Below are 12,078 nucleotides of genomic sequence, written 5' to 3'. Positions count from 1 at the left end.
AAATGGGTGTTCCAACAAGACAACGACCCCAAACACGCCAGTAAATGTGCAACATCTTGGTTCCAGACCAACAAGATTGACGTTATGGAGTGGTCAGCCCAATCCCTGGATCTTGATCCAATAGAAAACTTGTGGGGTGACATCAAAAATGCAGTTTCTGAGGCAAAACCAAGAAATAGAGAAGATCTGTGGAATGTAGTCCAATCATCATGGGCTGGAATACCTGTTCACAGGTGCCAGAAGTTGGTTGACTCCATGCAACACAGAGGTACAGCAGTTCTCAGAAACAGTGCTTATACAACTAAATAAATAATAATTAAGTGATTCAAAGGAAAGCAAAATCTTCAAACATTTTTCAGTTTATATAGTGAATGTTTGAGTTTGTAAAGAAGAATACAAACACTATTTTTTTGAACAGTCTAATCACTTTTCTTCAATTTTTTTTAGAGGAACAACACAAATTTGTTATATTTTTCTTCATGTTTTGATTTGGAATAGAATGTGTAGTGTTCCCAATGCATTTGTGTGTATGGAAATAAAAGCTATTAGAAGGATTTTTAGCTTTATTCACTTTTTTCAACACACTATTATTTTGAACACAACTGTAAGTATTTGATTTCCTACCAAACAAGAGTCCTGGCTATGTGCTCATGTGGTACACAGATTAGTCCTGTCAATTTAAGAAGGTGCTCCTAACGACAGCTCCTTATGTGTGTTAAAGACACCAGTCCACAGAATCTTTCTTCCACTCAAACCGCATTGCCATGGGCAAGACCAAAGAGCTGTTAAAGGACATGAGGGGCAAGATTGTAGACCTGCGCAAGGCTGGAATGGGGCTACAAGACCATCGGCAAGAAACTTGGTGAGACAACTGTTGGAGCGAATATTTGCAAATGGAAGGCGTACAAAATAACCATCAATCGCCCTCGGTCTAGAGCCCGTTGCACAATTTCGCCTCAAAGGGTAAGGATGATCATGAGAACAGTGAGGGATCAGCCCCGAACTACACAGGAGGAGCTTGTGAATGATCTCAAGGCAGTTGAGACTACAGTCACCAAACAAACAAGTGGTAACACAATACTCCATGGATTGAAATTCTGCAGAAAGCGCAAGGTTCCCCTTAAGGAGGCACATGTACAGGCCCACCTGATGTTTGCCAGTGAACATCTAAATGATTCAGAGAAGGATTGGGTGAAAGTGCTGTGGTCAGATGAGACCAATATTTAGCGCTTTGGTATTAACTCGACTTGCCATGTTTGTAGGGTCATAGTCAGCATTTTTCTTCTTCAAACGCCATCCCTGCAGTCATGCACGGTGGTGTAAACATTATTATTTGGGGTTGCTTCTCTGCTTGAGGGGCCATGTATTCAAAATCTTGGATGAAAACCTTCCTTCGGCCAGAACACTAAAGATGGGTCTTCCAGCATGACCATGACCCAAGGCAATAAGTGGCTCAAGAAGAAGCACATTAAAGTCATGGAGTGGCCTAACCGATCTCTAGACCTTAATCCTATAGAAAATATTTGGAGGGAGCTGAAACTTCGAGTCAAGAAACCTCTTAAGGATTTAGAGAAGACCTGTAAAGAAGAGCGGACCAAAATCCCTCCTGAGATGTGTGCAAACCTGGTAACCAACTACAAGAAAAGTCTTATCTCTTTGCTTGCCATCAAGGGTTTCTCCACCAAGTACTAAGTGATGTTTTGTTTGTATATCAAATACTTATTGCACTCACTGAACTGCAACTCAATTTATAACATTTGTATCGTGGTTTTTTTTTCTGGATTTTTGGTTGATATTTGGTCTATATCATTTAAAACACACATGATAAAAACATTATAGACGCTTCATTTTGTAGACGTTGGCAAACTTACAAAATCTGCAGGGGATAGAATAATTCTTTTCCCCACTGTAGGTTAGGACTCTTAAGGTAATTTTTTTTTTCAGTGATTCTGTATTTCTCTACCTGTGAGCTCACAGAACTGAATGCAAACTTTCTTTTGATTAGGTTTGTACAAGCTGTGAAGATAATGCAAGTGCTGTTGGCTTTTGTGTGGAATGTGGAGAATGGCTATGTAAAACCTGTATTGAAGCACATCAAAGAGTTAAATTTACCAAGGATCACATAATAACAAAGAAGGAAGATGTGTCTTCAGGTAACATATTTTCTTACTACTTTTAAACTCCTCTGTAGTTAAAATGGGTAATCTATGAACAGTGCAAGAATTTAATAAAATATTTAGAGGCAGGCTGTTTATCGCAGAAGAGACGTGCAACGTCTCTTCTGCAATAAATATACCTACCTGTCTGCTTTCATTATTCTTTGATTATGTAAATTGAGCTCTGCATGCTCACCTCCGTTTACATTGTCAGCATGGTCCCTTGTGCGTCAGGATGATGGGCTCCTGTGCATGCACAGAAGTTAGGTCATCCCATGCTGGCCAGTGATGATGCCTGAAGACTGGCACCTGGAAGAAGCAGGGGGGAAGATGCTGGCAAAGGACCTCTTGTGGATTTCGATAATTAGAGATGAGCGAGTTTAGTGACTTAAATTCCATTTTAAAAGCTTCAGCATTGCCTTGACCTGTGTGCAACACATTTAAAGTGGGAGGGGTTGATTTGAAGACCAAAATGTTAAACGGACTTCCTGCCCAGGCCATTTTTCAGATTGTAGCACTGTCACACTTGATCAATTACTTAGCCAGGCTATACTGTAACCAAATGAATTTTATATAATTTTTTTATATTTAGAACTTTTTTGGTGGTACATACCATCACTTTCTCAATTTTGTTCTATAAAGTAAAAAAGACCAACATTTTTGAAAAGTTTTATTTTTTGTCTTGAAACTTTGCAAATCTTTCCTCATTTTAGGCCAGCATGCATTCTGCTACATTTCTTTGGTAAAAATTAACACAAATCGGTGTATATTTAGTCTGTGTGAAAGTCATATATGTAGTTATATATAGAGTCTACGAACTATGGTATATGTACATTTGAAAATTATAAAATAGCAAACATTTTTTTAACAAGTTGTCTCACGCATGTAATAGACATAATTGGTTACACCCCAAAAAAACATTCTGCTACTCCTCCCAAGTATTGGGATTCCATGTGTGAGACTCGCAACATAAAAGCTCAAAATTCAAGGAGCACCTTCAGGGCTTTCAGGTACATAAATGACTCATTTGATTTCTAAAATTTGGAAAAATGTGATGGGTAGTCAAGAAATGAAACACCCTGAGGTATTTTATAAAAGGCATAGTGAGTCTTTTGGAAATATTTTCTTCCATGAATTTTCGGGAAAAAAATGGGGGAAGAAAAAATTTATTTTTAACACAAAGTTGTCGATTAATAAGACATTTCTGATACACAACATGCACATATTTAGAATTACACCCCAGAACATAATCTGCTACTCTTCTCAATTGTGGGGGTACCACATATATAAGACCTTTTCATCTGATTAATGTACCATTCATTGCATTTTGTTTATCACAAATCAAACACTGCTTTAGCAAACAATGTACAGTAACGGTCGCCTCTGAAATATAGCATAGCGTAGCTTCACCTACAGCAGTCCTTGTTCCTATTGGTACGTAGCTGCCCCATAGCTCAATACCATGTTCACTGGCCAGGAAGTACAGACTGGTATCTCACAGGAATGTAGGGCAGCACAGTAGTTAGCATTTCTGCCTAGCAGCACTGGATCATGAGTTTGAATCCCAACCATGGCATTATCTGCATGCAGTTTGCACGTTCTTTCTTTGCCTGTGTGAGGTTCCTCCAGTTACTCAAGACATGCTGGGAGGTTAATTTGGCTCCTTTCTAAATTGGACCTAGTATGTGTATGTATGTTAACTTATGGATCTGAGATTGTAAGCGCCTTGAGGGCAAGGACTGATGTGAATGTATTCTATATGTGATATAGCATTGTTGTTTTATGCAGCGCTTTAAAGAACCTGTGATAAATAAAATAAATAACAAACATAGTGGGGCTGAAACAGCTAATTGATATATAATACATTATGAAAATAGTTGTCAACTATTAACAGATACTAATCTGTTTGTTGATCAGCAAGTTAGTTGGCCTGCATACAGAATGCATTTGTTTACATATCAGAAAATACAGCGAAGCACACATACAGCCCAGTACACTGTTCATACGTGTCAGTATACACAGTGGAGAGCACATACAATTTTTTCTTGCTTTTATCATTCAGTTTTCAAAAGAATTCAATTTCAGAACGAAAACCCACATACTGTCCGAAGACTCATTCGATCAAGAAGTGTTCTATTTTGCTCCTTTGAATTTTCTTGTCACTGTGGTAGAAAACGAGTGTTGATTTGACCCAACTAACGATTAGAAAATAAAACGCATTCTTAAAATGAAAATGTTCATTGGAAAAATTAATTTGCATATGGCCATGGTAAGTGACAGCAGGCGCTGGTAGCTTATATCAAGCTACTTGCCTATGACAAGGGAGTTTGTCATGGTTAATACTTCAATCCTGTCTGAAATTTTTTTTAAAGTTAGGTCTTTTTATTTATTTTTTCTTTGCTTTATGTTTTGATATGAGTCTGATATGTACTAGATTAAACCTCTAATAGTATATACACGTCTTCCGTCTGTTCTCGGAGTGGATTAGATATTTTGTTCTCTAACCATATCTGGTTATTTATATTTACTACTGCATACAGATATTCAAGAACAAATTGTCTTGATTTTTTTTTTTAAACTTTGCATATTAAATTATACAACAAACGTTTGAGGTTTTTAGCTGGTTAATTGAAACAATCAGGCCAACTATTTATGAAAATAATCGTTAGTTGCACCCTTAAAACATAGTGGGGCATGCAGATGGGTCAGTACTGGTGCTAGACAAAGACATGGTCAGAACATAGTCAAGTAAGCGTTAACGTCTTTACAACGTCCCTTTTTATTTTGGATGCTTGGGGTGCTGAAGTGCAAGGATGTGCAATCATCACTTGGTACCTACATTGTAGATCTGTGGCCTGCCCAATAACTGTCCTGACTACTTTACTGTGATAGATTTTTCATGAATTTCCATGGATCTGATTGGTCACATTTACTCCATGTAGTTTATAAGGAATATGCACATTGATACATGGACTTTTGTGTGAGGTCAGAGGTTGTCACAATGACATCTACATGACTTGAGTGGTTGTGCATATGCTGCTTGTGATGAAATTCCCTTTTATGTATGCACACATCTATAAAATGCATCTTTTCAGTATATTTACATTTTTTTAAAATTTATTTTTACAGAATCTGTTGGGGCGCCAGGCCAGCGTCCAGTATTCTGTCCTGTCCATAAGCAAGAACAGCTCAAACTGTTTTGTGAAACATGTGACAGATTGACATGCCGAGACTGTCAGCTGTTGGAGCATAAAGAGCACAGGTAAATAAATCAGTTGTTACATTACAGTTTTCATCATTCCTTATATGAAAGCGCAAAGGGGGGGGGGGGGGGCAATACTTATTCAACGTGTTATTTGTTTTAGACCTGTATCCTACTAGGAAAGTAGGCTGGCCTTTTACATGCTTTCTTCATTGTTGTATGGTCTTTTTAGAAATTACAAAAGCCAGCAGCTGTTCATTGTAGCACTGTTGGCTCTTGCAGGAGCCATTTATGCCTCGTACACACATTCAGAAAATCGGACGAATAAAGTTTTCAATTCAATCGTTAGATTTTCTGATCGTTAGTACAGAGCTTTTGAGAGCCGTTCATAACCGTTCATGTGAAATTATCTGAAGGGACAAACGCAAACATTTTTCTTGAACAATGCCAGAACAAACTATTTTGTTCCGTACAGTATTAGTCCGAAACAAATTGGAAAAACAAAACCACACATGCTCAGAAACGAATACATTACAATACAACACCTGACATAACTCCCGAATTTTCGGAATTTTAGTAACACGTTGGTTTTCGATATTAGACTAGAATGCAAAAAACAAAATGGACGATCATTTTGTCCGATTTTCATATCGGGTGTTCAAGGCTTTAAACCGGCCATAGAAGGATTGCTATTCAACTCGTTCCTGAAGCAGGAACTTGAGTACAACCAGCCGGTTGGGGTTTTTTTGTATGCTCGCTGCCTTTGACTGTAGCTGACAGCAGTGATCATTGTAATTTGAGGACGAAGAAACCTTCCATGGTCAGAATACAATACAATAGGTCAGTGGGAGGGAATCTCCCATCAAGACTGACTGTATTGATGGGGTGAGTTTCTTTTCTTCAACCCCATGGTCGGTTTTCTTTATAAAAGCAATCCCAGAGGCTAATTAGCCATTCTATTGATTTTATAAGCAGCGGGAGGGGATGCCCCACCTTCTGCGGCCTTCTGTGGCTCTCCCGTCCCACCAGGAGAATTGAGTGATTAGTTGGTGCTTCCGCCCTCTGATTGTAGAGGCAAACAGAGGTCAGATCGTCTGATCTCCTCTGATACAGGAAGCAATCACTTCTGTTTTTCTGAATGTAAACGGTGCAATTTTTATTATGGTAAAAACATCAAAATTAGTGTGATCAGATGCTTTTAGGGGAGAGGAGAGATCTAGAGTCTAATAGAAACTAGCTTTCTCTATAAAGAGTACCTGTCACTGCCTATTGCTATCACAGGGGATATTTAAATTCCCTGTGATAACAAAAGTGATTTAAAAAAAAATTTAAATTGACACATATCCACCCCTCACTCTCTCCCCCCCTCCCCCCCCTCTCTCTCTCCCCCCTCTCTCCCCCCCTCTCCCCCCCCCTCTCCCCCCCCCTCTCCCCCCCCCTCTCCCCCCCCTCTCCCCCCCCCTCTCCCCCCCCCCTCTCCCCCCCCCCTCTCCCCCCCCCCTCTCTCCCCCTCTCCCCCCCCCTCTCTCCCCCTCTCCCCCCCCCTCTCTCCCCCTCTCCCCCCCTCTCCCTCTCTCTCCCTCTCCGTCCCCCCTCTCTCCCCCCTCTCCCTCTCCGTCCCCCCTCTCCCTCTCCGTCCCCCCTCTCCCTCTCCGTCCCCCCTCTCTCCCCCCTCTCTCTTCCCCTCCCCCCTCTCTCTTCCCGTCCCCCCTCCCTCCCCCGTCCCCCCTCTCTCCCCCCTCCCCCCTCTCTCCCCCCTCCCCCCTCTCTCCCCCCTCCCCCCTCCCTCCCCCGTCCCCCCTCTCTCCCCCGTCCCCCCTCTCTCCCCCCTCCCCCGTCCCCCCTCTCGCCCCCGTCCCCCCTCTCGCCCCCGTCCCCCCTCTCGCCCCCGTCCCCCCTCTCGCCCCCCTCCCCCGTCCCCCCTCTCGCCCCCCTCCCCCCTCTCGCCCCCCTCCCCCGTCCCCCCTCTCGCCCCCCTCCCCCGTCCCCCCTCTCGCCCCCCTCCCCCGTCCCCCCTCTCGCCCCCCTCCCCCGTCCCCCCTCTCGCCCCCCTCCCCCGTCCCCCCTCTCGCCCCCCTCCCCCGTCCCCCCTCTCTCCCCTCTCCCCCCTCCCCCCTCTCTCCCCCCTCCCCCCTCTCTCCCCTCTCTCCCCCCTCCCCCCTCTCCCCTCTCTCCCCCCTCCCCCCTCTCCCCCCTCTCTCCCTCTCCCCCCTCCCCCCTCCCCCCTCTCCCCCCCCTCTCCCCCCTCTCTCCCCCCTCTCCCCCCTCTCCCCCCCTCTCTCCCCCCTCTCCCCCCTCTCCCCCCTCTCTCCCCTCTCTCCCCCCTCTCCCCTCTCTCCCCCCTCTCCCCTCTCTCCCCCCTCCCCCCTCTCTCCCCCCTCTCCCCTCTCTCCCCCCTCCCCCCTCTCTCCCCCCTCCCCCCTCTCCCCTCTCTCCCCCCTCTCCCCTCTCTCCCCCCTCCCCCCTCTCCCCCTCTCTCTCACTCCCCTCTCCCCCTCTCTCTCTCTCCCCTCTCCCCCCTCTCTCTCTCTTCCCTCTCCCCCCTCTCTCTCTCTTCCCTCTCCCCCCTCTCTCTCTCTCCCCTCTCCCCCCTCTCTCTCTCTCCCCTCTCCCCCCTCTCTCTCTCTCCCCTCTCCCCCCTCTCTCTCTCTCCCCTCTCCCCCCTCTCTCTCTCTCCCCTCTCCCCCTCCCCCTCTCCCCTCTCTCTCTCCCCTCTCCCCCCTCCCCCTCTCCCCTCTCTCTCCCTCCCCCCTCCCCCTCTCTCCCCTCTCTCTCCCTCCCCCCTCCCCCTCTCTCCCCTCTCTCTCCCTCCCCCCTCCCCCTCTCTCCCTCCCCCCTCCCCCTCTCTCCCTCCCCCCTCCCCCTCTCTCCCTCCCCCCTCTCTCCCTCCCCCCTCTCTCCCTCCCCCCTCTCTCCCTCCCCCCTCTCCCCCCCCCTCCCCCTCTCCCCCCCCTCTCCCTCCCCTCCCCCCCCCTCCCCCTCTCCCCCCCCTCTCCCTCCCCCTCTCCCTCCCCCTCTCTCTCCCTCCCTCTCTCTCCCTCCCTCTCTCCCTCCCTCTCTCCCTCCCTCTCTCCCTCCCTCTCTCCCTCTCTCCCTCCCTCTCTCCCCCTCTCTCCCTCCCTCTCTCCCTCCCTCTCTCCCTCCCTCTCTCCCTCCCTCTCCCTCCCTCTCTCCCCCTTCCCCCTCTCTCTCCCCCCCTTCCCCCTCCTCTCCCCCCCTCCTCTCCCCCCCTCTCTCCCCCCCTCTCTCCCCCCCTCTCTCCCCCCCTCTCTCCCCCCTCTCTCCCCCCCCTCTCCCCCCCTCTCTCCCCCCCTCTCTCCCCCCCTCTCTCCCCCCCTCTCCCCCCCTCTCTCCTCTCTCCCTCCCCCCCCCTCTCCCCTCTCTCCCTCCCCCCCCCTCTCCCCTCTCTCCCTCCCCCCCCTCTCCCCTCTCTCCCTCCCCCCCCCTCTCCCCTCTCTCCCTCCCCCCCCTCTCCCCTCTCTCCCTCCCCCCCCCTCTCCCCTCTCTCCCTCCCCCCCTCCCCCCCCTCTCCTCCCCTCCCTCCCCTCTCCTCCCCTCCCCCCTCTCTCCTCCCCTCCCCCCTCTCTCCTCCCTCTCCCCCCTCTCTCCCTCCCCCTCTCTCCTCCCTCTCCCCCCTCTCTCCTCCCTCTCCCCCCTCTCTCCCTCCCCCTCTCTCCTCCCTCTCCCCCCCCCCCCCCCCCCCCACTCTCTCCATTCAGGTCTGGACACTTTAACCCCCTTCCAGTCCAGGCCAACTTTCAGCACTGTTAACTTTGAATGACAATTACTTAGTCATGCAACACTGTAACCGTATGAAATTTGAATCATTTTCTTGAAGCTTTGTTTTGGTTTAATCACTCCTGGATTTTTTATTGTTTGCAATATAAATGAAAAAAAAATGAAATAAAAAGAAAACAATTTTTTTGCTTCGTATTACAAAATTTAGCAAATCTCCATAAATTGATTAGTTGAGACCCTAAAATGCTGGACTGTGGGATGGGGTATGGCAGTGATCAGGCTGGTGCTAATGGAGTATGGTGGCCACAGCTGCCGATGTGGGCAGACGTTCAGGTACATTTAACCTGCATCAGGGCTTACGTTTTACCAAACAATTGGGTATTGTGTTTTTGTGAATCAAGATTCAAAAAAGTTTTTTTTTTTTGTGTTTTTTTTTGTTTTAATTTAAATTGTGTTTTTAAAAACTACTGCTCAAATACCATAAATGCCATACCGCAAAATACCAGTGACAAAAAAATTGCAACACCCACCATTTTATTTTCTAGTGCCTCTGCTAAAAAATATATATTATAAAATTTGGGGGTTCTAAGTAATTGTTAAGCAAAAACCTTTTTTTTTTTTTTTTACACGTAAATAAAAAGTGTCAGAAAAGGCTTGGTTCTCAATTGGTTAAACTCCAAAAGCAAACATTTATTATATTGCAGCTTACCATTTTTCTACCTGCACTAATTTTCTTTTTAGGCTTTTTTCATTCTTCATTTTCATCTGGTGATCCAGCCAGTAAATTTCTTTTTAAAAAGAACAAGCTCTCTAGCAGAATGTATCAGTTACAGAGAGGAGACAAACAATCACTAGCAGGGGTACTTACAATGAAGAGCTTTTATTTATGCTAGAGCTGATTCATACATGTGCAGTGCTGGTTGAAGCTCAGGTTTCACAGCTAATTGATACAGTAGTTCAGCAGTTCAGTTCAGGTTTACATTAGGTTCATGTCAGAATTTTATCCTGTTCACAACTGATGACGTGCAGTTTAGAAATGGTTCCCATTGAAGTCAATAACCTGTAATCTGCACCTGAACTGGACCGCATGGCTCAGAAATCTGACTGCACTCCTTTTTTTTTTATCCGCACTGCCACTACACCTGACGTCAGTAGCAATGTTATTTCACATGTCATGCGGATTGGATGCGGTTCAAACCGCATCCAATCAGCATGTACTGTATGTGAACCGGCACTAAAACCTTTATCCGAAAATGGATAAACCGGTTTGCTCTAACTGCTTATAAAGTATTAGCTCAAATTTGGCTTAAATTTGTTAGTGTACTTAAATCTGCTAGTACATCTAATACTCCCCTTCCCCCAGACTGACAAGGCTACTGTCCAAAAGTGCCACCTGTGCTCCATCTAAAGGACCTTTGCTCCTTCCGTGGAGGTAGTACAGGATGTGTTACTGGCCAAATTGTCAGGTGAAAACAAAAAAAAAGCCTAAGAAAATCGATGAAGTCACCACATCTAATGATTGGTAAGCTGCAATATATTGCATTTTTGGTTTTGGGTTTTACTGCTTTAATAGCCTCTGGAGTTTTATCTAGGAACAAATCTTAAAATATACTGCAAAAATTGATTGATCTGCAGAGTGTTTGACATTTTAACCAGATGGTGTCTGCAGTCTGTCTTAACATTTTAAGGCATGATGCTCTGTTCCATGTGAACGTTAATTAACATTAATTGGGCAGTAATTAATGTGTACTTGTTCCAGATTCTCAGACCCATCCGTCAAGTAAAAGCATCCAAACTCTAACAATTGTGGATTTATCAATGTGACTACTCTCCATGACAGCTGGGACCTGATTACATGGGTTTGTTTATCAACAAACCTGTCATTCCATGCTCACTGGTTACAAATGCACAATACTATGTTTGAAATATTGCAGGTCTGGGTAAGGTACAGTGGGGAAAACAAGTTCTGATCCCTTTGATTTTGTTTGCCCACTTACAAAGAAATTAAAGGTCTATCATTTTTTTTATAGGTGTACTGTAAATGATAGAGACAGAATATCAACCAAAAATCCAGAAAAAACTCATAATACAAATGTTATTTTACTCACTGAACTGCAACTTAATTTATAAGTATTTGATCCCCTACCAACCAACAATTCTTTCTGGCTCCCACAGACTGGCTATGTGCTCATGTGGTACACAGATTAGTTCTGTCAATTTAAGAAGGTGCTCCTATTGACAGCTCGTTATGAGTGTCTAAAAGACACCTGTTCACAGAATCATTCTTCCATTCAACCTCACCACCATGGGCTAGACCAAAGAGCTGTCCAAGAACATTAGGGACAATATTGTAGACATACCTGCACAAAGCTGGAATGGGCTACAAGACCATCAGCAAGAAGCTGGCAACTGTTGGGTGGTTATTTTGCATTTCTTCCTGAAGCTCCATGCAAGATTTTGCCTCATAGGGTAAGGATGATCATGAGAACAGTGAGGGATCAGCGCAGAACTACACAGGAGGAGCTTGTGAATAATCTCAGGACAGTTGGGACCACAGTCACCAAACAAACTATTGGTAACAAAATACTCTGCCATGTATTGAAATCCTGCAACGCTTGCAAGTTCCCCCTTAAGAAGGCACATGTACAGCTCCATCTGACGTTTTGCCAATGAACATCAAAATGATTCAGAGAAGTATTGGGAGAAAGTGCTGTGGTCAGATGAGATGAAAACTGAGCTCTTTGGCATTATGTAGACTCGCTGTGTTGAGGAAGAAAAATGCTCACTATGACCCTAAGAACATCATCCCCACAGTCAAGCACGGTGGTGGAAACTTTGTTTTGGGGCTGTTTCTCTACTAAAGGTACAGGCTGATTTTGCCGTATTGAGGGGCCAATGGATGGGGCCATGCATTTTAAAGTCTTGGATGAGAACCACCTTCCCTCAGCCAGAACACCGAAGATGGGTCATGGATTATTCTTC

At 45.5% G+C, this 12,078-nt stretch overlaps 1 protein-coding gene across 2 annotated transcripts in view; it reads left to right on the top strand.

The window, feature by feature from the left end:
- TRIM33 (tripartite motif containing 33) overlaps positions 1-12,078 on the top strand; it is a 214,152-nt gene that overhangs the window by 99,475 nt on the left and 102,599 nt on the right. For both annotated transcript variants that reach the window (XM_089681085.1, XM_089681084.1), the window contains exons 3-4: positions 2,006-2,153; positions 5,286-5,418. In XM_089681085.1, the coding sequence (XP_089537211.1) occupies positions 2,006-2,153; positions 5,286-5,418 (281 nt within the window). The remainder of the gene's footprint in view (positions 1-2,005; positions 2,154-5,285; positions 5,419-12,078) is intronic.

This window comes from Staurois parvus, unplaced genomic scaffold (assembly GCF_062004578.1).
Source record: "Staurois parvus isolate SC_StPar_1 unplaced genomic scaffold, SC_StPar_1.0 ptg000258l, whole genome shotgun sequence".
Classification (NCBI taxonomy): Eukaryota; Metazoa; Chordata; class Amphibia; order Anura; family Ranidae; genus Staurois; species Staurois parvus.
This window is presented reverse-complemented; position numbering and strand designations above follow the sequence as displayed.